This window comes from Oncorhynchus nerka, linkage group LG3 (assembly GCF_034236695.1).
Source record: "Oncorhynchus nerka isolate Pitt River linkage group LG3, Oner_Uvic_2.0, whole genome shotgun sequence".
NCBI lineage: Eukaryota > Metazoa > Chordata > Actinopteri > Salmoniformes > Salmonidae > Oncorhynchus > Oncorhynchus nerka.
The window spans coordinates 30,398,107-30,426,000 of record NC_088398.1 but is presented as its reverse complement, the minus strand read 5'-3'; the positions used below and the strand labels follow the sequence as shown (position 1 = coordinate 30,426,000).

At 44.5% G+C, this 27,894-nt stretch overlaps 1 protein-coding gene across 1 annotated transcript in view; it reads left to right on the top strand.

Moving 5' to 3' along the window:
* Positions 1–27,894, top strand: part of LOC115114274 (PC3-like endoprotease variant B) — a 151,309-nt gene that overhangs the window by 10,848 nt on the left and 112,567 nt on the right. Inside the window, exons 3-6 of the mRNA XM_065006131.1 lie at positions 1,257–1,349; positions 10,500–10,575; positions 12,323–12,441; positions 21,830–21,935. Coding sequence (XP_064862203.1) covers positions 1,257–1,349; positions 10,500–10,575; positions 12,323–12,441; positions 21,830–21,935 — 394 coding nt within the window. The remainder of the gene's footprint in view (positions 1–1,256; positions 1,350–10,499; positions 10,576–12,322; positions 12,442–21,829; positions 21,936–27,894) is intronic.

The following is a 27,894-nucleotide window of genomic DNA, read 5'->3' as shown; positions in this document are numbered from 1 at the left end:
TCGCATGGACTCAGTACAGCTCAGCTGGGATCAGGACTGCCAGCATTATAAACTTACCGTGTGATTATTGTCAGAGCGGGACTCTGCTGCCCGGGGGGTCTGCACTGATGGGTAGTGTGTCACTGAGTACAGCCAGCCTGGGAGGGCGGGAGGGAGGAGGAGGAGAGAGAACGGAGGGTAGAGAACTCTGACTGAAGAGGGAAAAGAAAGCAGAGGGAGGGAAGGCTGAGATGATACATGATGTGGGAGATAAAGAGAGCACGTAGGGGGTGATATATAGAGAGAGGAGGATAAGAATAGTGTGAGGGAAGAAAAAGAGAGGCAATAGGGAAATCAGGGAGGGAGAAAAATGTTGAAGAAAAAGGGATGGGTGGAGAGAAGGAGAAATTAGAGGAAATTGTTAAGCGTGCAACCGTGTGCTGTGATATTGTTTCTCTCTCTCTCCATCTTCCTCTCCCTCTCCCTCTAAACGGTGGGGATGTAGCCTGTATCTGCCAAGGAAAAGGAACTCAATTTGGGACAATTTACTCGGCAGTCTCGGGCCTGATGTACCTTGGAGACAGAGAATAGGAGAGAATGAAACTGAAGGAAGATAGAATCAGCAAGAGACACACACACACACACACACACACACACACACACACACACACACACACACACACACACACACACACACACACACACACACACACACACACACACACACACACACAGTCCCAATATACAACCCCCTCTCGTTCAAGGCACACAATTGCCACAAAGTAGATTTCACTTAGTTAGGTCTCCCAGGCGAGTCAAAAGGTTTGAGTATATATGGCTTGGAAATGAAAAGCCTGGGATTTGGCCAGATGAAATGTGGGCTATTGGATTTTAGCACCACCACCTCATTGAGCAATTCCACTACAGAGACAGATGGTCAGGGTAAATGTCGAAATCATGTTGTGGAAGGGGTCACAAGGGTTGCAAAAGGGTATCTTCATGATATGCTCTCGTTTCTCCACTTAGCTCAGGTGGAATAAAATCATAAACCTCTACAACCCTCTACGTAACCGCAACTTCGGAAAAGAGGTCCTAAACCGCATACTGTGTTGGCTGCACTGGACATGAATGTAGCGATACTATAGTCACGTGCTAGCATAGCGTTTGATGGTGTGGTGTGTGTTTTTGTTTGTGTGTGTGTGTGTGTGTGTGTGTGTGTGTGTGTGTGTGTGTGTGTGTGTGTCAGTCAGTAACATGTCTGTGCTCTATCCAAACAGATAGGCAACCTGGAGGGCCACTTCACCCTGAGAGACAGCAGGGGGCGCCCTGAGAGAGCTGCCCTGGTGAACACCCTGGCAGAAAGAACAGGGGTGAGTATCTACTGCACTTCAGGTAGAATATTTAACCACTGATCTAGGGTCAGATAACCATATCCCTAATCCTAACCATCAATGGGATGATAGAATAGCTGACCCCATATCAGTGGTTAGGAGAAGCTATTACCAACTCCATCTGCTATGAGCACAGAGAGACACATAACACCAACAGTGCCTGTGTTGTATCCATACTGTATATGCATACATTATAGTGGGGTTATATGTTATGTGGTGATATGTTGGTTTAGTGTACACTGTCTGTAGAACATGGTAGGAAACTGATGTGAAACAAGAGTAAAGAGAAACTATTCAGCTTTTTTTCCGATGTGGTTATTGGATATACTTACCACGGCCCTGTTCGAAGCGAATTCACACCAAAGCATGAGTTTTAATTTTACGCAGCATGTATATGTAAATGAGGGCTCATTTAGTTTTTTCGCTAGTGCTTTAATCAAGCCTAGTGTTGATGAGAAAAAAGAGAAAGTGTGTGTTGATGTTTACCTCTTTGGTACAGAGCCCCCCTAGCACCTCCGCCTCCTCCCCATCCCAACCCTTTTGTACCACCTCCATCACCCCATCCCCACTCTGCATAACCCTCCGAGCATGCAGCCTCCTCGCACCGAGGCGTTGCTAGGGCAACTGTCACCCGCGGCGACATCCCATGACAGCATGGGGCGACTGGAGGGGAGAACGGGGCTGTGGCACATCCTGTGTCCTCTCTCTAAAGTCGCCTCTCTCTTTCTCCCCTGTAGACCTGGCCCTTTACCAAACCCTGCGCCCCTATCACACTCGTCATTCACTGTCCTGACCCCTCACACACACACACACACACACACACACACACACACACACACACACACACACACACACACACACACACACACACACACACCTATCACACTCGTCATTGACTGTCCTGACCCCTCACACACACATGCACGGATGCGTGCAAGCACACACACACGCTCGCACGCATCCAAAAACAGACATACACCTTTACGCACAACACACACACACACACACACACACACACACACACACACACACACACACACACACACACACACACACACAATACCCCCTACAGCAGAGAGAAGATCCTCTAACTTTTACCATCTGAATCAGACTCCGTGTGATTAATTGAAGTAATTTATGCACAATCTCTAGTGACTCCCATGTATGCTTCATGATTTCATTAAATTGTAAGTTTAATTACTTTTCTAGCATCTTAACTTTAGGTGAAAATGAATTCACACTCTGAAATATTGCATATTTGGTAATGAATCTCAAACGTAATGGATGGCACAAATAATGTTTTGTAATCATGAAACATTGCACACAGAAATATTGCGTGTTTACGTTGTACCACCGTGGTAGTTTCCTTGCTATAACCCTCATTATACAGGTATATTGTATTTGCATTACATTTACGTTCTCCTCTCCGTTCCCATTGGTTGGGGGTTGCCGTTTACCCGCCTGTTCAGGATGTACTATAGAGTGGAAATACAGCTCTGACATCACTCTCTATAACATGATCACCTATGTTTAGGAGTGTGAGACCTAGAACTCCTGTTTCAGACTAATATAATCTTCTTAATTGTATTTTGGAGGGGTTTAAAAACAATCAATATTTGAATAGGTTTATGAGAGACTTTTATTCGTGTGTGTGCGCGTGCGACAAATATAATTGGTGTGCTACCTGGGCTGTAGCCAAGGCCTGCTGCTCTGCTCTAAAACCCCTGAGCCTCAGCTTTTCTCTGACTTGTTTTCAGCTCAGTTGACAGCGTCCAGTGGATGTGTCTACCAGTATAATGTACGTGAGCTCCATGGGGCTTGCATCTTTATTTGATAGGATTGGTGGTTAGCCTAGTCTGGTTGTCAGTCTTGGGGTGCCAACAACAGACCATTATGAAATGCAGAAGCAGTCCCAGAAGCAGTCAACCAATGTAGACCATCTTGAGTTTTGAGTTGAGTCTTATTTCATGTGTATAATGGCAGCTAAAAGCTGAATTGCAGTATCACATACTGTACAAGCAAACACATTTAAAGCAATAAACTGAGACACAAGAAATGTATAGTAAGTTATACTATGACATCCAGATGGCATAGAGATCAGTGAGTCTGTGGATGTGATGTGAGGGCAATGTGGGGAGATTGTAAACAGACATTATCTTTCTCAGAGAAGAGAGAGAGAGAGAGATAGAGAGAGAGAAAGAGAGAGAGAGGCATGGTGGAGGAATGGTCCGTTGTGGTCCCCGCGAGGGAGTGTGGGTTTGTCACCATGTAATCCCGACTCATGCAGCCTGAGCAAAGCAACAATTAGCCATTGTGCTAATTACACTGCTAATTATATGATTACCAAGCCCTTGGAAAGCCGCTCATCACAGAGATCTTAGAGGTCTGAGACAACACGCAGATAAGGCCTCAACGTACGCACACACGTGCATGAACAGCACACACTCGCACCTGCACACATAAGCACACACACACACACAGAGAGACTGGCTGACTGAGTCTGCTGTGCTGAGTGTAGCTGCTAGGCTAACTGTAGTGTGAGTGTGAGCCTTCAGACGCTCTGACAGTAATATAATTTCCCAGTCTTCAGAGGGCATGTCTGTGTGACGTAAAACAGAATGAGATCAGACTCTCTCTCTCTCTCTCTCTCTCTCTCTCTCTCTCTCTCGGCTCTATGACACACACTCTTGATTCACCTGTCTCAGCCATCTCACCTGGATCACGCTCCCTGGGGGAACACACACACACACACACACACACACACACACACACACACACACACACACACACACACACACACACACACACACACACACACACACACACACACACAGACTGATTCTCAGAGACTGAACTCCACAGTGACCTTTTACGGAGCGTCTCAGACACAGACCCCCCACCGGCTTTTGACCTACACACATGTTACTGCTAGTGAGGAATAAAAGAACACACACACACACAAAGGCACACACATGCACACGCACACTCCCAGTGTACATCCAAATCACCCCCAGTGCAGAACACACTAATACACACTACTAATACACTACTTCATTGGTGCGAAACCTGAAAGATGTCAACAATGGAGCAAACGCAAAAAAACTGGATTTGAAGCTATAAATCATTTGTTTATAAATACCCCAGTCACAACGAAAGTAAAACAAAAATATTTTTAGGTGCTTTTTTCTGTGGTAAAGATAAGGTCATTTTTTAAAATGTAGAATTCTTTTTACTAATCTCATTAAGTTAAATCATATAATAAAAATGGAATATATCGTTATTAAATTACAGAAACATTACACACTGTGGCTTTAATATTCCTTCATTTATACACACATACAACACTGTATGTACTCAAATACAGCTGACTCATGTACACACACTGTAAATAATAAAAATAGCACACACTCAGAATAAGGATGGTGTTCTGTGTCTACAGTGTTTCTCTTTGATGATTTCCCTGCCGTTTCAACCTCATTGTTGTGTAGAGGTTTGATTTGGCTTCTGATTCTAACGATACCCCACAATCCTCTCCTCCTCTCCCGCCCTTCCCCCTCTCCATGCTCCTATCCTCCTCCCAAGGATGGAAAAACATTTGATTTATTTTCTCTCTCTTTCTCTCCAACCTCTCTCTCTCTCTCTCTCTGTCGGTGTTGTATGTGTTTTTTTTAAGACTCCAGTCACATCCGCAATCCCACGGCCCTATAAGGAGCTTTCACGCTTTTTGGTTTGCTTTAGATGTTTAATACCCCTCTCTTTTGTGTCAGGGAGCTGGAGAGGCGTTAAGAAGCGCTGATAAACCCACTTAGATCCCTTCCTGGCCCGTCACCCCGGCCTGCCAGGCCGCTTTAGCAGGGAGCTGATCTGTGACGGCCTGCCACTCAAACTGAGAGCTTCTGAAGGCTGACACAATAGAGTGAGCAGCACACAGGGCCTTGGCGGAGGGAGAGATGGAGGGAGGAGAGGGAGTCTAAGAGGAGAGGGGAGGGAGGGAGCGAGTGGGAGAGGGAGTCTAGGGGACTAAAGGTGCAGGGAAAGAAGGCGAGAGGGGGTAGAGTGTATCTTCCTTATCCCTCCCCTGTCTTCCACCTTGGCCTCTTCTTTCTGCTCTCCATCCTTCCCTCTTTCTCTCGCCTCTGTCATATCCTCTAACCTTCGTCCTGTCCATTTGCCTCTCACATTCAGCCTCACTCAATCTCCATTTTGTCTCCCACTCTGGTCCATCCTCCCTCTCTTCATTCTCCACCTTTCTTTCTTCCTATCACAGCCTCATCCCCCTCTCTGTGTTTTCCACCCTTCTCTTCTCTCCCTCCTTCTCTCTTTGTCCGTCAACCTCCCCCTTTCCTCTCTTTCTCCCCCTCCCGTCTCCCATGTCTCTGTGGTCAGGCTGTCAGTGAGGGAGAGGATGGAGAGAGGAGAGAAGGAGGGAGAGGAAAGAGGAGGAGATAGGGACCAGTGGCGTGCGTCTAGGCGTGGGGTGGCAATGCTAGTGGTAGCGTTGGCGTGCGACCCCACTCCGCTTCGCCATAATGGGCTGGGGCAGACAGACAGACAGCCGGCAGAGTGACAGGGAGCGGGGTGATTGACAGGGGCACACTGGCGCTAGCGCCCGCATCCCAGGGGGCCGTGGGGGGTAGTCGAGCCCGAAATGTCAGCCGTGATATCTGCGCAGTTCCCAGTGTCTGCTCTGCCCGTATCGCACGGCTGCAGCTGGCTGCCATCGCCCACCCTCACTCACACTCGTTCCTGCTCTCTCTCTCTCTTCCTCTCTCTCTCTCTCTCTCTCTCTCTCTCTCTCTCCTTCACTCTCTCTTGCTCTGTCTCTCTCTCTCACTCATTCCCTCACTTTCGCTCATTCCTGCTTACCTTCTGTCCCTCTCTGTCTTCCTCCCTCTCCCACCTGTTTATCATCCCTCTCCCTCTATCTCCTTCTTCCTCACACTTTCTCTCTCGCTCTCTCGCTCTCTCGCTCTCTCGCTCTGTCTCTCACTCTGTCTCTCACTCTGTCTCTCACTCTTTCTCTCACCCTCTTGCTGCCTTTCAGAAACACACATACTCTTTCAACCAGTTTGTTTATCATAGCTGTCTCCTCATCTCTTTCTCCATTAATCTCTCAGTCTCTCTTTCAGCCTCTCCTGTTCTCTCTCCATCTGGCCACACTTCATTGTGATTTGGAAAATGTCAGCTTCAGGTGGTCATCTTTTGTTTTGAACTTGGGTTTGCATTACAATGGCTCACTTTGTGTTCTCTATGTGGTAGAGCGAGAGAGAGAGGGAGGAAGAAAGAATGAAAGAAAGGGAGTTTTTTTCTGGGTATAGAAGCAATAGGCTTTGTTGTGTGTATGTGTGTGTATGTGTGTGTGTGTGTGTGTGTGTGTGTGTGTGTGTGTGTGTGTGTGTGTGTGTGTGTGTGTGTGTGTGTTTTATGTTTGCTCATGTCTGTTTGCGCGGGTTTGCGAATGTGTGTGTCTGTACAATGTGTGTGTGTGTGTGTGTGTGTGTGTGCCTGCATACATGTCATTGCTGGATGATGAATGCATTAACTGTGGAGGGGTCAGTGTCACAGACTGCATGGTCAATGGCCCACGTCCCTGGGGCGGAACGTGAGTGAGCCTCCCCAAAGACTCTGAATCTGCCATTAAGACACACGCACACACACGGGCACACATGCATGGACACACACACACACTCACGCACACTCATACACACACGGCTCCCCTGTGAGTGTGCCGTTAGGAGCTGGCAGGCCCAGGTCCTGACAGAGAGCGATTAGCTCCCTATCATGTGTATTGATCACAGTGTCCTGGCTGGTCCTCTCTGGGAGGGGAGGTGCTAGGTACAAGGGCACATGTCCAATCAAATGGCCATTATCTCTCTGTGTGTGTGTGTGTGTGCGTGTGCGTGTGCGTGTGTGTGTGTGTGTGTGTGTGTGTGTGTGTGTGTGTGTGTGTGTGTGTGTGTGTGTGTGTGTGTGTGTGTGTGTGTACTAGTAGACTGAGGAGAATGAGTGTGTATGAGGAAGTGGGCAGCACTGCTCACTTGGCTAAGCTGTGATGGCTGGCTCGGTGAAGGACATAAGGGATTGGGAGTGGTATTTGCCAACAGAGCACCAGGGGTGTGTGTGTGTGGGGGGGGTGGGGGGGTGTTTGGAAACATTGTTTAGATTCCCAACCCCCTGTCTCAACCTAGCGCATGTCTCCCAGTTTCCTCATTGTTTTCCCTGTGGGGATACAGACGTTGTTGCTGCTATTGGAAGCCTTACAAACACACGCACAGTGGCAGGTGTCACTGATGGCAGGAATAAGGGTACCTACCTACCTACACTGTCAGAAAACTGTCATTTATACGGTCATTTGGGGTATTGTCAATAGTAAAATACTGTGAAACGTTTTACTGCAGCATACTGTAAATTATGGTGATTGTGGGGAAATGTGGGTGGAGAAATAATTGCTGTACTTTGAATGGTACCGTAATTCCATTCTACAGAATACATTACCGTACCGTATTTTTGGAGCGCCAAAAACCTTTTGACAACTAGTGGATGCATGGTATTGTTGACTCTGGCTCATTCACATATTTTGAGTCGTGCCTTGAAAGAGGCTACATTTGCACTCGTTAGTGAGAGTGCTGTGCCAATTTAACTAGTATGTGGTAGTAGTGCCCCATTAATTTAAAATGTATTAGGGACAGATTGGAGTGGCATCAAGTCTGAAACAGTTCATTGTTGAGCATTTTGCCGTATCTTTTCGGTCTGATTTGCCCTGTAGTCGCTGACATCTTGGAAGCCTTTGTTAAGGTCTCTAGAAGTGCATGTGATATAAAAGAGCAAATATTCACATAGGCTGAAATGTGTAAACAAATGACCTAGCAGCCAATCTACTTGCACCAATCCTATGTAATTACAGTAAAATACTGCGAAATACAAATCTCATCTCCCCTCAATTAATTCCATTCATCCATCCATTCATTAATTAATTAGAATTACAGTAAAATGTTACTTTTTTACAGTATAATACAGTCAATTCTACAGTATTGTACTGTTTGCTTTTACACAGTACTTGCTTTGATACTGTATTTAGATTACAGTAGGTGTACTGCAATATGAAATACATTAACTTACTTGCCTCTTCGCTAAGTTACTGTCAAAATCACTGCAACCCCAAAGACCTCAGTCTTCTAGGACGGCACTGGCAACTAGATGTTGTTGGTTGCCGCTACAAAGTCCTTACTTATGTAGGTACCCGTATATTTATCCAAATAAAAGTGTTACCTACTCAGCTGTGGCATGTTGCTAGTTTTTAATACAGACCGGTGAATGGGCTGACTGCCCCACATCCTCAACCTGTCTGTGTGTGTCTACAGTACCTGGTTGTGGGGCCTGTGCCAAGTTTCCCATTCCCCTCCACCCAGGTCCATTCAGCAGTAGGCAATCATTCACACACTCCAGCCAAAAAGAGGACACATTTTCAAATGGACATGTGAATTAGAGGAATTCACTGTCTGTAGGCGTCTCGCATAGCCCAGTTGTATCTGTTGGTGTTATCTGTTGTTGTTGTTTTTGAAAGTGTGGCTATTGTTGCTGTCTTTGTTGTTGAAGAAAACTCTGAAAAACACTCTGGAAAATGTAGCTTCTCTAATCAACATTATGATGAAGCCTTGCATGGTTTGTCTATAATTGTTATTCAAGACTTGAAAAGCCATACACATACATTGTTTGCCATGACTTGTCCTTTCAATGTTTCGTGATGTGTAGATACGTCTTTAAATTAATTAGTTTTATATCAATGTTCTGAGTGACCATTAGAATTCAGAAGCACTTGTGAAATACATACTCTGTTAAACACCCTCTCCTGAGTGTATAAGTTTACTCTAGATAACATAGAACAGACACAGTATTGTACACATGCACGCACACACACACAATCCTAATTGAACAATTGAAAGGGAAATAAAGCCAAGAAGCTTTTAGCACATGAAAGATGGCAGTGTCCTATTGAACGTTATTTATTTTAGCCTCCTCCTCTGTGCTTCAAGTGCATGTCAGATACGGTGTGAGAGACTACAATAGGAGTCATGCACAGATCTAAAAGTGGAGTGTGTGTGTGTGTGTGTGTGTGTGTGTGTGCGTGTGCGTGTGTGTGTGTGAGTGCGTGTGCGTGTGCGTGTGTGGGTGCGTGTGCGTGTGTGGGTGCGTGAGTGTGTGAGTGCGTGTGCGTGCATGTTTGTGTGTGTATGAGAGAAAGAGAGAGAGAGAGATAGGAGAGACAGGAGAGGGTGCTGTGTCTGAGAGAGAGAGAGAGAGAGAGAGAGTGGTGCAGGTGGGTTGGAGAGTTTTTTTTTAGGGCAGTTGTGTTTAACCTGGGTGAGAGAGCTGGAAAGAGAGATTGAGAAAGAGAGTGAGATAATATCCCTTTGAACTGATGAGGAGGGATAGCTGTGGCATCAAAGGCTTCCTTTGTTCCCTGGCCCGTCCCCAATGGAGACCCCAGACCAGTGTCCCATCCGGTCCAATCCACCCTCTGCTCCTACACCCTATTAGGGCTAATATTAGCATTAGAAGGTTAGCATTAGCATTAGCACCAGGTCATTGCAGGCAACCAACAAATACAACAGAGAAAATGTTTTCACATGCAAATAACACTTGATTTCTATAAGGAGAATCATTCTGTATTAATGTATTAAAACTGCAATATGTAGCTCTTTGGGCTACCTGACAAAATGAACATGTCAGTTATAGATATTTTATTCTCATTGAAAGCAAGTCTAAGTTGTGGTAGAGCTGTTCTATGTGCGCTATTTCTATGCTTCCCATTTTTAAGTCTAGTTTTTGTGTATTTTATTTTTGGTTTTGTACACCAGCTTCAAACAGCTGAAAATACAATAATTTTGGTTTTGGAAAATATATTTCATAGTGGTAGAATAGTTTAGATAGCGGTACAATATTTTAGATGGTGCAATGATTCTCTACACTATACCTGCTTGTTTTGTCTCATAAACAAAAATGAGGCAAACTACTACAACTTTAGCAACCAGTAAATAGGAGAGTGATTTCTTCATAATGCATCTTTAATGGTTGTGGTTGTATTAATGTTGTATTTATGTTAACCTGTGCTGTGTGTTGGTTCTCTAGGTGAGGTGGGTCCAGAGACAACAGACTCACTACAGAGACAAGAGAGCTGTTATCAGAGGACTGGACCCACACCACAGTGAGTTATCACTAAGAGACAGAATATGTGTGTGTGTGTGTGTGTGTGTGTGTGTGTGTGTCGTATACTATACATATGTGTATTTGCAAAGGCTTGATTCTGTAATTGTGTGTCTGTGTATGTAACGTTAAGCATGTGTGTGCATGTATGTGTTCTCTCTGCTTTGTGTTGGTGGGGGTTGTGGGTGGGTTTGCAGGAGTGTGTGATGACTCACGTAGTGCTGCGGTGAGCCTCCTCTCTCTCTCTCTCTCTCTCTCTCTCTCTCTCTCTCCTCTCCTCTTCTCTCTCTCTCTCTCTCTCTCTCTCTCCCTCTCTCTCTCTCCTCTTCTCTCTATCACTCTCTCTCTCTCTCTCTCTCGTCTTCTCTCTGTGCAGACTGGGACGTGCTTCCAGCCGTGGACATGCCTCGCTCACCCTCTGCTCCTGGAGAAGAGAGAGGGAGAGAGGTAGAGGTAGAGAGAGAAGGGAAGGGAAGGGAAAGAGGGATAGGGTGTATGTGTGTGAGACAGCAAGGGGAGTGAGAGTGAAACATAGAAAGAAAAACTGACAAGAGTGAAAGAGAGGTGAGCTCTAAGGCCGGCTAGGGACATAGGGACACTTGAAAGGTAGTGACGCTCTATGCCTGCCTTTCGGGGTCCGTCAGCTGGCAGTATAAGGTAGAAAAACGCAGGCGCAAATCATGTCAATGCCTTGCATTGTGTTTGAAGGACTGAAAAAGGCAGGCACATGGCAAGGCTGCCTTTTCCCTGGCTCTGCGCATTTTGTACCAGATCCTTTTGTACCAGTGTTCAGAAATCAATTTGATCATGCAGGAAAAAACATGAAGAAATGGATTATTGATCAAATCTATGTTCATCGATTTTTCGTTACAGTTCTTTTGTTAATTTGTTTTCACCACTTTACCCTGATCGCACATTGACGTGAGAGAGAGATGAGCAGCCGGAGAGAGTGATGAGAGAGAGAGATGAGAGAGGGATGGAGCGAGCGAGAGAGCCGAGGGAGAGAGTGAGGGAGAGAGTGGTAGTGTGGGTGATATATGTGGGGTGAGGTTGAATCTCTTGATGAGCTGATACCATGTCCACAGACACCGACACAAGCTGTGCTGTGGTAATGTTATGGTAATGATATGGTAATGCTATGGTAATCTGGCGGCAGTATTCCACATCACTGGAGAGAGGGGAATTCAGGGAGGACTTTCACCACTGGGTGGAGTGGAGGGACTTCCTGGTCTCAGAGTACACAGCAACAACAACACACACATACACACACAAACACGCACGTGCGCACTCCCGCGCATACACACGCACACACCAAAACAAATACACCAAAACAATTACACACACTTATTCATACACACACACACACACACACACACACACACACACACACACACACACACACACACACACACACACACACACACACACACACACACACATACACACACACACACACAATGGCTGAAATAAGGACATATCCTCATGACAAATTATTTAAAAAACTCCAGTAAACAGTTTAGAGCAAGTACAAAGGGTGCAGTGAAATGCTTGCGTGCTAGCTCACTCACAGGCTAACACTAAATTGTGGTGTATTCATACCCACGTCTCATATGTTCCTGTCTGTCTGTCTGTCTGTCTGTCTGTCTGTCTGTCTGTCTGTCTGTCTGTCTGTCTGTCTGTCTGTCTGTCTGTCCTGTCTGTCTGTCTGTCTGTCTGTCTGTCTGTCTGTCTGTCTGTCTGTCTGTCAGGTTTGCAGGAGCAGCAGAGTGAGTTACCCAGCCGTCGACAGGACTCTTTGAAGACTGGAGACCAACTGAGTCCTTCCCTGACCTTCAACGACCCTCTCTGGCCCATGCAGTGGGAACTGGTGGGTCTCTCCCAGATTGTGTGCTAGTGTGCCTGTGTGTGTCTGTGAACAGCAAGAGGCCTGGGAAGTGTAGTATAGTTGATGTAGTGGAACACACACATACATACAAACACACTTGCACACACAAATACACTACATAGCCAAAAGTATGTTCGTCGAGCATTAATATAGAGTTGCTCCCCCCTTTACTGCTATAACAGCCTCCACTCTTCTGGGAAGGCTTTCCACTAGATGTTGGAACAGTTATGCGGGGACTTGCTTCCATTCAGCCACAAGAGCATTAGTGAGGTCGGGCATTGATGTTGGGCGATTAGGCAGTCGGCATTCCAATTCATCCCAAAGGTGTTCGATGGGGTTGAGGTCAGGGCTCTGTGCAGGCCAGTCAAGTTCTTCCAAACCAATCGCAACAAACCATTTCTGTATGGACCTCATTTTGTGTACATTGTCATGTTGCCACAAAGTTGGAAGCACAGAATCGTCTAGAATGTCATTGTATTCTGTAGTGTTAAGATTTCCCTTAACTGGAACTAAGGGGCCTAGCCCGATCCATGAAAAACATGCCAAGACCATTATTGCAGTCATGCACCATTATGCAGTCGGGCAGGTAGTATTCTCCTGGCATCCGACAAACCCAGATTCGTCCGTCGGACTGCCAAATGTTTACTCCAGAGAAAGCATTTCCACTGCTCCATAGTCCAATGGCGGTGAGCTTTACTCCACTCCAGCCAACGCTTGGTATTGCACATGGTGATCTTAGGCTTGTGTCAGCTGCTCGGCCATGGAAACCTATTTAATGAAGCTCCCGATGAGCAGCTCTTGTGCTGACGTTGCTTCAAGAGGCAGATTGGAACTCAGTAGTGAGTGTTGAAACTGAGGACAGACATTTTTTACGAACTGACTTTTTGGAAAGGTGGCTTCCTATGACAGTGCCACGTTGAATAGCTGAATCCAGTCATTTGAAGGGGTGTCCACATACTTTAGACAAACAAGTACACACACACCTAAGCAGGGTTGGGTAGGTTCATTTCTAAATGTAATCCATTACAGTTACTAGTTACCTGTTCAAAATTATAATCACTATGGTAATTTTTGGATAACCCAAACTCTGTAACGTAATCTGATTACTTCTGGATTACTTTCCCCCTATGAGGCATTAGAAGAAGACAAAAAGGAGCCATCAAACGCATTTGGTTTGTCATCATAGTGGTCTCTGACTTGTGGTTTGACTCGCTCAGGTGGAACAAACTTTAACTTGCACTTTTAATCAACTTGCACTTGATTAAAAGTAATCCAACAGTTAATCATCTAGTTTTTAAAAATTCAGTTTGTTTATTGTCATGAATCTTGGCCTGGAGGCAGAACTGAGTGATTATATCGGCCAACAGCAGAGTAAAAATTGGCTATATTGTACATGTTTTTTTAATGTGGTTTTTGGTCTTAAAGATGCAATATGCTGCCACCAGAGACTCTGGGTTCGAGCCCAGGCTCTGTCGCAGCCGGCCGTGACCGGGAGGTCCATGGGGCGACTCACAATTGGCCTAGTGTTGTCCGGGTTAGGGGAGGGTTTGGCCGGTAAGGGATATCCTTGTCTCATCGCGCACTAGCGACTCCTGTGGCGGGCCGGGCGCAATGCACGCTAACCAAGTTGCCAGGTGCACAGTGTTTCCTCCGACACATTGGTGCGGCTGGCTTCCGGGTTGGATGCGCGCTGTGTTAAGAAGCAGTGCGGCTTGGTTGGGTTGTGTTTCGGAGGATGCACGGCTCTCGACCTTCGCCTCTCCCGAGCCCGTACGGGAGTTGTAGCGATGAGACAAGATATTAACTACTAAACAATTAGATACCACGAAATTGGGGAGAAAAGGGGGTAAAACATTTTTTTTTTTTAAACAAAGATGCAATATGCAGAAATCACTCCGCCATTTCCTGGTTGCTAAAATTGTAATAATTTGTCTAATTTCAGTTTATATTACAAAACAACCACTCAGAGTGTAGAGAATCATTGTACCATCTAAACCGCTGTGAAATATATTTTCAATAACCAAAAATATTGTATTTTCAGCTGGTTGAAGCTAGTGTACAAAACCGAAAGTAAAAGACACAAAAAACACATTTAAGAATGAGAAGCATAGAAGTAGCATACATAGAACAGATCTATCGCTTCTTAGACTTGTTTTCAATGTGACATATCTATAACTCACATTTCTATATGAATTTTGTCGGGTCGCTCAAAACGTGACATATTGCAGCTTTAATTTAAAGTTAGGGTTAGGCATTAGGGTTAGCAGTCTGTTTAGGGTTAAGGTTACGGTTAGGTTTAAAATCCTGTTTTTATGATTTTGTGGCTGTGCCAGCTCGTGATCACTCTGCAGACCTGCCTCCAGAACAAGATTGATGACTAAAAACACTAAACTGCTAATCTGACAGAGCCCTGTGGCTGAGGAGTGGGCTATGTCCCCAGTTCTGATGAACCATGGCAATGAATGACTGACAGGTCAGTTCTCAGGGGAAGATGGAGGGTAGGAAGAGAGACAAAGAAAGAAAGAATAGTAAGAGTGGAAGAATTACTTTTCTCTGTTGGATGTGAGGGAATTCCAGGTTTCATACGGTCAGGCTAGAGAGGTTTATCCTGACCTAAAATGTATTATACAGTATATAAACTCAGCAAAAAAAGAAACGTCCCTTTTTCAGGACCCTGTCTTTCAAAGATAGTTTGTAAAAATTCAAATGACTTCACATATCTTCATCGTAAAGGGTTTAAACACTGTTTCCCACACTAACAGCTTACAGACGGTAGGCAATTAAGGCCACAGTTATGAAAACTTAGGACACTAAAGAGGCCTTTCTACTGACTCTGAAAAACACCAAAAGAAAGATGCCCAGGGTCCCTGCTCATCTGCGTGAATGTGCCTTAGGCATGCTGCAAGGAGGCATGAGGACTACAGATGTGGCCAGGGCAATAAATTGCAATGTCCGTACTGTGAGACGTCTAAGACAGCGCTACAGGGAGACAGGATGGACAGCTGATCGTCCTCGCAGTGGCAGACCACGTGTAACAACACCTGCACAGGATCGGTATATCCGAACATCACACCTGCGGGACAGGAACAGGATGGCAACAACAACTGCCCGAGTTACACCAGGAACGCACAATCCCTCCATCAGTGCTCAGACTGTCCGCAATAGGCTGAGAGAGCCTGGACCGAGGGCTTGTAGGCCTGTTGTAAGGCAGGTGCTCACCAGACATCACCAGCAACAACATCACCTATGGGCGTCACTGGACCAGACAGGACTGGCAAAAAGTGCTCTTCACTGACGAGTCACGGTTTTGTCTCACCAGGGGTGATGGTCGGATTCGCGTTTATCATCAAAGGAATGAGTGTTACACCGAGGCCTGTACTTTGGAGAAGGATTGATTTGGAGGTGGAGGGTCTGTCATGGTCTGGGGCGGGGTGTCACAGCATCATTGGACTGAGCTTGTTGTCATTGCAGGCAATCTCAACACTGTGTATTACAGGGAAGACATCCTCCTCCCTCATGTGGTACCCTTCCTGCAGGCTCATCCTGACATGACTCTCCAGCATGACAATGCCACCAGCCATACTGCTCATTCTGTGGTTTATTTCAATCCCATTGAGCACGTCTGGGGCCTGTTAGATCGGAGGGTGAGGGTTAGGGCCATTCCCCCCAGAAATGTCCGGGAACATGCAGGTACCTTGGTGGAAGGGTGAGGTAACATCACACAGCAAGAACTGGCAAATATGGTGCAGTCCATTTGGAGGAGATGCACTGCAGTACTTAAACTTCTTAGGGCTGCAATCCCGTTAACTTGATTGATATGACAACAGCCAGTGAAAATGCAGAGCGCCAAATTCAAACAACAGAAATCTCATAATTAAAATTCCTCAAACATACATCTTATATCAAATCAAATCAAATCAAATCAAATTTATTTATATAGCCCTTCGTACATCAGCTGATATCTCAAAGTGCTGTACAGAAACCCAGCCTAAAACCCCAAACAGCAAACAATGCAGGTGTAAAAGCACGGTGGCTAGGAAAAACTCCCTAGAAAGGCCAAAACCTAGGAAGAAACCTAGAGAGGAACCAGGCTATGTGGGGTGGCCAGTCCTCTTCTGGCTGTGCCGGGTAGAGATTATAACAGAACATGACCAAGATGTTCAAATGTTCATAAATGACCAGCATGGTCGAATAATAATAAGGCAGAACAGTTGAAACTGGAGCAGCAGCACAGTCAGGTGGACTGGGGACAGCAAGGAGTCATCATGTCAGGTAGTCCTGGGGCACGGTCCTAGGGCTCAGGTCCTCCGAGAGAGAGAAAGAAAGAGAGAATTAGAGAGAGCATATGTGGGGTGGCCAGTCCTCTTCTGGCTGTGCCGGGTGGAGATTATAACAGAACGTGGCCAAGATGTTCAAATGTTCATAAATGACCAGCATGGTTGAATAATAGTAAGGCAGAACAGTTGAAACTGGAAACTTATACCATTTTAAAGGTAATCTTGTTGTTAATCCCACCAAAGTGTCCAATTTCAAATATTAGATGTTTGATTTGTTCGATAATGTCCATCATTGATGTCCAAAGAGCTACTTTTGTTAGCACGTTTTGTAAACAAATCCTAAGTCATGAAGTGCGTTCCCTAGTTGCAGAAGAAATGTCAAAAAGTTCAGTTATTGTCCGTAGAAACATGTCAAACGATGTATGGAATCAATCTTTAGTATGTTTTTAACATAAAACTTCAATAATATTCCAAACAGAGAATTCCTTTGTCTCAGAAAAGCAAAGGAACGCAGCTCCCTCTCATGTGAAATGCGCATAACCAGCCCATGACTGCTGGCAGACCTCTGACTCATTCCTCTCTCATTCGGCCCCACTTCACAGTAGAATTCTCAAACAAGTTTCTAAAGATGGTTGACATCTAGTGGAAGGAAGTGCAACATAACCAATATCCCACTGTGTATTCAGGAGCTGGGTTGAAAATCGACCAACCTCAGATTTCCCACTTCCTGTTTGGATTTCTTCTCAGGTTTTTGCCTGCCATATGAGTTCTGTTATACGTGACAGACATCATTCAAACAGTTTTAGAAACTTCAGAGTGTTTTCTATCCAATACTACTAATAATATTCATATATTAGCAACTGGGACTGACCAGGCAGTTTACTCTGGGCACCTCTGGGAACCTTTTCATCCAAGTAACTCAATACTGCCCCTACAGCCATAAGAAGTTAATGTAGCTGGTGGCCACACCAGATACTGACTGTTACTTTTGATTTTGACCCCCCCTTTGTTCAGGGACACATTATTCCATTTCTGTTAGTCACATGTCTGTGGAACTTGTTCAGTTTATGTCTCAGTTAATGAATCTTGTTATGTTCATACAAATACTTACACATGTTAAGTTTGCTGAAAATAAATGCAGTTGACAGTGAGAGGACGTTTCTTTTTTTCCTTTTGCTTTTCTTTACTGAGTTTAGCTCTGTGTGTATTCCTCTCTCTCCCCCTTTTCGTTCTCTCCATATTTCTCTCTCTCTCTCTCTCTCTCTCTCTCTCTTTCCTCTCTCTCTCCCTCTCTTTTTATCCATTCTGTTTAATCAGCCTCTAGTGGACATGGATATTGATTGAGTGTCAGTAATCTGCCCAGGGTTGGTAGCCTGCCAGGACCGTATGTGGTGTGTGTGTTTAACTCTACTGTATCTGATCTCATAGTGTGTGTTTGTCTACTCACTCGCAGTTGGTCTACGTCTATGATTGGTATCCTGACAGTGTCACATGCACTTGTAACACGCATACAGTATATTCTACGCTCCTGCATATCCAGTGTTGTTCTGTCAATGTTGTTCTCTCTGGAAGTTGTGTATTTGTGTGTGAAATGTTTGTTTGGGTGTGAGTGGAAGTGTATCTGCACATGTGCATTTTCTGTGTGTGTGTGCTTGTGCGTGCATGTGTATATGCAGTGGTGATTTTAGCATGTGAATCTTGGTGGGGAAAAACGGTGACAAACGGTGCCCACAAACTGTTAGGGCCTACATAAAGCTGTCCCAACATCTTACCACAGCTACACCTGGCTATCAGCGGAGCCTTTTCTGGCAGCAAAACAGTTCATTCAGCCTAATTTCTGCCTTTAAAAAAACATAGATGACATGGCTGCCTTGCTTTAACAAATGTGATTTCTACTGACAATTGAGATGTGCAAACTATGGCATAAGGGGACAACAAACAGATAAGAGGCAATTCATAATTTCGATTAAGACATTAATGAGCGAGCTAGGATGAACATAGTCAATATATCTATTTGTTTAGCACTTTGAAATGTACAGCGACAGAATGTAGAACATGGGCCGTTCTTACAGTGTTCTCCCTGTACACCAAGTCAGAACCATAGGAAAAATAAAGGGGTGAAAGCTCTAACAATATTCGATGATTACATTTCTCTAAAACAGATTATAAGCTACATGTGCACCATTAAATCGGAACAGTAGACAAAATTAAGAGGGGGAAATAGACCAAATTATTAGGGTGAGGCACATGGGCTACTAACATCTTACTAGACAACATGCACTTAGTATTACTTTCTTAGCTACAGTACACATAACTCCCTGGCATAGTACACCATTTTTGCAGCAGCATACAATACATTTTAGGACTCACCTTGTTGTGCTGTGCTCACTTGAACAGGAAGGTGGCGTCCTTTTGTCATCAAAGTCTGGCATTCTCTGGATTTATGGTGCTTTAAAAACAACTGGGAGCTCTGAAAAAAACAAGGTTGATCATGATGACGTCATTGATCTTCAGGTCGTAGCTCTAGTCTAGAAAGAGGCTGGAATTACAATTCCGAGTTGGACGGCCGTTCAAAAACACATTTTCTCAGTCGGAGTTAATTTATTCCCGACTTCCCAGTTGTCTTAAACTCACTGAAGTCAAGTTTTCGCAGTTCTGAGTTAACAGCTGTTTTGAGCGCGGCACAAATCATGCTTCGTTGACAGCATGGCCAATGTTGAATGTTTATCATTTTAAACTTAGAAAATAGCCCCTGAATCCTAGATTTGGGACCACACAGAGACTCCACTGAATAGCAGTCTAGTGATTGCTTTGCAATGCTTGCAGTTAGCCACGGTCACGGATTCGTTCCAAACCACTCATTGTTGAATTTGTGATTTCCAACTTGTTGTGTAATGTCTATGTCCAATGTCCGATGAGCACCGATACATTTTATGTATAATTTCTCTTCATTATTTCTCTTCAAATGACAAGGATTAAAAAGGATTTATCAGTAGATTGTCGACTTGATTCATGATGATGACTGCTAGATTAGATTTTTAAAGTATGATGTTGACATGATCAGTCCATTAAAAGCTAATGTACATATAATGTGATTTGACATCATTCTATCTCTTGCCAATGACATGGAGCCTTCTTGGATGGGTACTTCTAATGTAACTCTACCCTTAGACGTGGCAGTGACGTAGTGTCCCCATGAGTGACAGAACACTGAGCCAATCACGGCGCAGCGCTCCGTATTTTCTTTTGGCTTGCCCCACCGCCACAGAAAGCACTGAGCTAGGCTGAAACACCTGCATTTTGGAGCTGCCTTACTCAAGAAAACAAAAAAAAGAGACCATGTTTGTATGCGGCTTTATTAAATCAATGATATATATATTTTTTTAACATTGTTAGCAAACTGATATGTGACACGTATTAATGCCAAAATAACATGCAAACAGGCAAAAACATGTTTTTTTTCTGCCAAAAATGTGGGGCTCAAAAAAGGTGGGGTTCTCCCCAACCTGCCCTCAATGACAGTTTGCCACTGTGTATATGTGTGTGGGTGTGTATGTAGGCTACTTGTGTGCGTGCGTGTATGTGGGTTTTTCTGTATGCGTGAAAGTGTGTGTGCACTTATTTCTGTGTGTGTGTGTGTATCCATCCACCCGTATGCTGAGCGCCGTCCCCCCAGTGTGCTGGTGGATTCCCTAGGGCCAGGCCTGTTCTGGTGGACGCTGGCTCCATTCATCTGGCAGGCCTTTTCTTCTCCCACTACAAAGCAGCGCTGCTCCCCTGGCGCCCCCCCCCCCCCTCCCACAGAGCACTATTTATCTATTGTGTTTAGTTAGACTCATCTGAGCTGCTCTCCCTCACTCTCTACATCTCTTTTTTGCTCTCTTCCCCATTTTTCTCCTCTCCTCATTCCACCCCCCTCTCGCTCATTAACTTTCGCTCTTTACCTCTCTTTCTCTCTCTCTCGCCGTTTCTCCCTTTTTTCTCTTCTCCTTGCTTTATTTTCCCTCTCTCCACTCTTCTTCTCTGTCTTTCTCTCTCTTCCCCTCTCTTCATTCTGGAGAACAACAACAGAATAGAAACCTCTCAAAACACTCACTTTAAATATCAAATTGTCTTTGTGCATGTGAGGGGGTTTGACATTTTGGGGAAGGCTCTTGTTTGTTTTGTGCCCGTGTGGGTTTACGGTGTTTGTGTGTGTGTGTGACTGAACGGTGCGCTGTGTGCTGGTTGTGGGGAGCAGAGAGGCTTATGGGTAGTTCTGCTCCTGGCTCTCTCTACTCTGTCTCCTCGCCACATGGGGTGTGTTATGGAGGCTGTTTTGATGTGCGGAGAGTAGGGCCTCCCTCGAGCGCTACCCTGAACCTTTTCAGCACTGTGTTTAGTCAAGGGTCTGTGACGTTCGGGTACACACACACACACACACACACACACACACACACACACACACACTGAGGAAAACACACACGCATACATGGACGGACACGCACACACACACATGCACACAAATACAAAAATACACACACATTCCCCCTTTTGACTGACTGCATTTCTCCTCATCTTGTCAACCCGCTTTGGTTCTCAACTTCTACTTAGCATGAGATTCAGTGGCCACTAATGTAGGTTCTGTGATGCCTTTTGTTGGCAGAGTGTTGAACAGAAGAGGGTGAAAAGGCTTCCCTACCTGAATGGATTTAAATAGCGCTACAGGAGTGAGTGACTTAAGGAGTGAGAGAAGAGAGGGAGTGAGCGGATGAGGGATTTAAATGGCCATAACTGAGGGACATATGATTCGTTATGTGATAGTACAGTAGTAGAAACGTTTTGGTTCCAGATAGAACACTTTTGGGTTCCATGAGGAGCCCTCTGTGGAAAGGGTTGTTCATGGAACCCAAAATGGTTCTACTTGGAACCAAAAGGTTTCTACCTGGCACCAAAAAGTGTTCTTCAATGAGGACAGCCGAAGAACCCTTTTAGGCGTCATTTTTTCTCTAAGAGTTTACACGTCTTGTCATATAGCTATTATCTTTGTGACATATGATGTGCGTGTGTGTTTGTGACTGTGTTTTATTCTATGTGCCTGTGTTTTACTACAGTTCAACCATGGCCAATACAGTTCCAGTCACTTTGACCTGAACGTGATGCCAGTGTGGAGCAGGAACATCACAGGGAATGGAGTGGTGGTCAGCATCATCGACGACGGTAAAGTCAAGACCAATACAATACAAGACAGGGCCATGTTAAGCAGCGCACGATGCTACAGATAGAAGTGAATAACATAAAACAAACATGCCTCTCTGACACATGGAATAAGGAATCACGTCAACTCAATTCGTGACATTTACATCGGCAAGGTCCACAGCCATGGCCTACAGAACGTGGCTCAGCCATGCTGTCTGAAGGAGCAAGTCAGGGAGTCAGTGTAAAAGTTGTATGTATCTTATCCCGTCCTCCTCTTCTTCTGTTGGAGTGGAGTGGTGTTATTTAGCCATGCCAGCCAATCAGAGTGGCTGGTACTGGTCGCCTCTCAGTCACAGCAGCGCAATAAGGATACTTTTCACTACGATTAGTGGAATATCTGGCAACAAGGGAAATGAAAGAACAGCATCTTATGGGCTCATTCATCAAGAACTAATTAAGGCCTAGGTACACTCAAGTGCTGATAGAAATGGAGAAGTGGCTGTGTGTGTGTGTGTGTGTGTGTGTGTGTGTGTGTGTGTGTGTGTGTGTGTGTGTGTGTGTGTGTGTGTGTGTGTGTGTGTGTGTGTGTGTGTGTGTGTGTGTGTGTGTGTGTGTGTGCTTGTATGTCAGTGTGTGTGCTTGCGCATGTGTGTAGCTGATATGTGTCGTGTGAGATTTGTTTTCCGTGAGGAAGTGGGTCCGTGTCATGGCAGGTTTGCTGTAGGCGGACGACTCCTATCTGCTCTGCATACTGAGAGACGGAGAAAGAGAGAGAGAGAGGTGGCTAGAGAGGGGGAGAGACAGAGAGAGAGAGAACAGGATGCTGAGAGGGAGAGTGAGAGAGGGCGAAAAAAAAGGATACAGGTACAGAGAAAGAGAGAGAGGGAGAGAGATTAAGCATGGAGAGGACGAAAAAGAACAAGGAGAGAGAGTGAGAGAGGATGAAAGAATACAATAGAGGAAGAGAAGGGGGAAGAGAAAGAGAGAGAGAAAGAGAGAGAGAGAGAGAGAGAGAGAGAGAGAGAGTATTAGACCTGCATCACTGACTCTCCTCTCCTCTGAGGCCATTGTTCTCTGTTCCACCTCTGTATTGATTCCACCAAGCATGAATTCTCCCTCCATCTTTCTCTCTTTTCTCTCTCTGCTCTTTATTTCTCTGTATTCATTCCTTCCTTCCTTCTTTTATTTCGTTTCTGCCAAGCTATCATCTTACCTTTCTCTAGATGCACTCCTCTCTGTCTATCTCGCTGTCTCTCTCTACCCCCCTCTCTATCCTATCTCTCTAGTATGTCTGAGAGTCAGACTCAGAGACCTGAAGGATCATGTACACACACACATCACCTTTAGCCACCTTTGAATCAATGCTTATTGATTTTAATAGCGGGGGTGACCCCCTCTGCTCCTTCCCTCCATTCCTCCCTCCTCTATCTCCATCCTTCTCTTTTAGAGGTAATGTAATCAGAGCCTGAGACTATTCTTGCACAGAGTTCTATCAAATGTACCCCATCACCTCCAATCTGGGTATATGCTACTTGAATGAGAGTGTGCGTGTGTGTGCTTGTACATGTGTGTGTTTGTCTGAGTGTGTGTTTCAACCACTAATAATTGTTTTATACTGCAACATTATACTATAAAAATAGTATGATACTTTATATCAATATTGTATGTCATGGATGAATTACTAATAAGAAGAAAATCATAACTTTAAACCATTTGATTAATTCTAAATGTTTATATTTAGTGGCTTAAACCTAGACAGAATTTAATTAAAAACAGTGAGAATAGGCATTGGTCTGAAGCCAAAAAAATAAATAAATTCACATGTGCACTACAATGCCTATTCCACCCATGCTCTACCAAGGTTTTCCAGCGCACAGCTTTGACCTACTACAGTAGCTATGTTGGCATTGTACTTCAAACTATGTGTAGGCAGTTTGCTTAGGGTTCAAACCTTCTCAAACATCCTAATTCATACTCTTAGAGGAGGTGCTTCTCCAATAATGTGATTTGTACCTCATACAAGGTAAAATATTGGATTCTTCACACACCACAGTAAGACATTATTCCATTACACTAACTTCTCATGCTTTTTGAAATGAAATGAAAGCAGGCTTTTCTTTTATACTTACAAGACCATCAGGCTTGATTGAGCTGTTTTGTATTGTAGTAATGTGGTGCATGCCTGTATTTCCTTAACCTCTCTAGGCCAACATCCAGTGAGATTGCAGAGCGCCAAATTCAAATACAGAAATACTCATTATAAAAATAGGTTTAAAGATGAACTTCTTGTGAATCCAACCACGGTGTCAGATTTCAAATAATCTTTATGGCGTAAGCATACCTTACAATTATTTGAGAACATAGCCCCAGCAGACAAATTATTACAAACAGCAACCAGCCAAGGAGAAGAGTTACACAAGAAATAGAGACAAAATGAATCACTTACCTTTGATGATCTTCATATGTTTGCACTCAGAAGACATTCATTTATTCAATAAATGTTCCTTTTGTTCGATAAAGTCTCTCTTTATATCCGAAAACCTCAGTTTTGTTCTCACGTTTTCTTCAGTAATCCACAGGCTCAAACGCAGTCACAACAGGCAGACAAAAAAAAATCCAAATTGTATCCGTAAAGTTCATAGAAACATGTCCAACGATGTTTATATTCAATCCTCAGGTTGTTTTTAGCCTAAATAAATCAAAAATATTTCAACTGCACAATAACGTCGTCAATATAAAAGGTAAACCAGAAAGGCACTCTCTCTGGCCGTGTGCATGAAAAAGCTCTGTGACACGGCAGTGTCCACTCATTCAGACTGCTCTTACTCCCTCATTTTTCAGAATACAAGCCATATCACCTCCACCCTACCTGACACCCTAGACCCACTCCAATTTGCTTACCGCCCAAATAGGTCCACAGACGATGCAATCTCAACCACACTGCACACTGCTCTAACCCACCTGGACAAGAGGAATACCTATGTGAGAATGCTGTTCATCGACTACAGCTCGGCATTCAACACCATAGTACCCTCCAAGCTCGTCATCAAGCTCGAGACCCTGGGTCTCGACCCCGCCCTGTGCAACTGGGTACTGGACTTCCTGACGGGCCGCCCCCAGGTGGTGAGGGTAGGCAACAACATCTCCTCCCCGCTGATCCTCAACACGGGGGCCCCACAAGGGTGCGTTCTGAGCCCTCTCCTGTACTCCCTGTTCACCCACGACTGCATGGCCACGCACGCCTCCAACTCAATCATCAAGTTTGCGGACAACACAACAGTGGTAGGCTTGATTACCAACAACGACGAGACGGCATACAGGGAGGAGGTGAGGGCCCTCGGAGTGTGGTGTCAGGAAAATAAACTCACACTGAACGTCAACAAAACTAAGGAGATGATTGTGGACTTCAGGAAACAGCAGAGGGAACACCCCCCTATCCACATCGATGGAACAGTAGTGGAGAGGGTAGCAAGTTTTAAGTTCCTCGGCATACACATCACAGACAAACTGAATTGGTCCACTCACACTGACAGCGTCGTGAAGAAGGCGCAGCAGCGCCTCTTCAACCTCAGGAGGCTGAAGAAATTTGGCTTGTCACCAAAAGCACTCACAAACTTCTACAGATGCACAATCGAGAGCATCCTGGCGGGCTGTATCACCGCCTGGTACGACAACTGCTCCGCCCTCAACCGTAAGGCTCTCCAGAGGTAGTGAGGTCTGCACAATGCATCACCGGGGCAAACTACCTGCCCTCCAGGACACCTACACCACCCGATGTTACAGGAAGGCCATAAAGATCATCAAGGACATCAACCACCCGAACCACTGCCTGTTCACCCCGCTATCATCCAGAAGGCGAGGTCAGTACAGGTGCATCAAAGCTGGGACCGAGAGACTGAAAAACAGCTTCTATCTCAAGGCCATCAGACTGTTAAACAGCCACCACTAACATTGAGTGGCTGCTGCCAACACACTGTCATTGACACTGACCCAACTCCAGCCACTTTAATAATGGGAATTGATGGGAAATGATGTAAATATATCACTAGCCACTTTAAACAATGCTACCTTATATAATGTTACTTACCCTACATTATTCATCTCATATGCATACGTATATACTGTACTCTACATCATCGACTGCATCCTTATGTAATACATGTATCACTAGCCACTTTAACTATGCCACTTTGTTTACTTTGTCTACATACTCATCTCATATGTATATACTGTACTCGATACCATCTACTGTATGCTGCTCTGTACCATCACTCACTCATATATCCTTATGTACATATTCTTTATCCCCTTACACTGTGTATAAGACAGTAGTTTTAGAATTGTTAGTTAGATTACTTGTTGGTTATCACTGCATTGTCGGAACTAGAAGCACAAGCATTTCGCTACACTCGCATTAACATCTGCTAACCATGTGTATGTGAAAAATAAAATTTGATTTGATTTGATTTCATTTGAAACAATTTCTAAAGCCTGTTGACATCTAGTGGAAGGCATAGGAACTGCAATTTGAGACCTATAAGTCAATGGATACTGTAATGGATTTGAATAGAAAACTACACACAAAAAACCTACTTCCTGAATGGATTTTTCTCAGGTTTTCGCCTGCCAAATCAGTTCTATTATACCCACAGACATTATTTTAACAGTTTTGGAAACTTTAGAGTGTTTTCTATCCAAATCTACTAATTATATGCATATCCTATCTTCTGGGCCTGAGTATAAAGTAGTTTAATTTGGGCATACTTTTCATCCAAAATTCCAAATGCTGCCCCCTACCCTAGAGAAGTTAAACCTCTATTTTAGCAATACATGTCATGTTGGACACAGTAGCTCAGATAGATAGACTCTGTCTGTATTCCTGATTTCTGTAACTGTTAGCGTACCTGTGTAATATTGAACAAGCTCAGAACCACTTGTGTTTCAAACATGGTCCTGTTTTATCAATTGCTGTGCTGATCAATGGACAGTTCATTGCCTCTGTCAAAATAATGTGTCGCTAAATAAAGTGATGTTTGCATTTGTATTTCTTTTTGCAATAAAGATGGTAACGCAACAATAATGCACATTTGCAATATCAAAAATATATACAGCAAACGTAACATATCATACTAATTTCAGTGTCCCGGATTTACTTCAACTATGTTACGTCTAGTCTATGAGACCAGGTTGGCACGCAGCATGTCATGCAAGCAATGATTCTGATGTTGTTTTACCTTGGTGCACCATGTGCAACCCCCTGACTACTTTTCACTTGTGTATGGCAACTTCAGATTTTCTGTGAACATACTGAAAAGTAATTTGAAACTGTTGATCTGTCAGCACAAATGTGGAGTATTTTTTAGTTATTTAACCTTTATTTAACTAGGCAAGTCAGTTAAGAACAAATTCTTACTTAAAATGACGACCTACCCCGGCCAAACCCAGACGACGCTGGGTCAATTGTGCGCCACCCTATGGGACTCCTAATCACGGCCGGATGTGATGCAGCTTAGATTCAAACCTGGTACTGCAGTGACACCTCTTGCACTGAGGTGCAGTGTCTTAGACTATTGCACCACTCGGGTATAAGTATAAGAAAGACAAGACGACAGGAGGGAGAGTGTATGCCGGATCTGGAATTTATTCAAAACTTTTAAAAAATCGAAATATACACATTGTGAGATATTTGGCGAAATAGACCGCCTCTCCATGGCAAAACATTGGGGGGAGCTCAGCGTTCCAAGGGCAAAAAGTGTTTTGGGGCTAGCATTTGATGACAACTTAGCTCGCTGCCCTTGCTGCCTTACATAATTAGAAAGAGGAGATTATCATGATTAAAATGGCGTCTGACTTGAAAAAAAAAAAATGTACAGTATGTAACGGATGTGAAATGGCTAGCTAGTTAGCGGTGGCGCGCGCTAACATCGTTTCAATCTGTGACGTCACTCTCTCTGAGACCTTGAAGTAGTGGTTCCCTTTG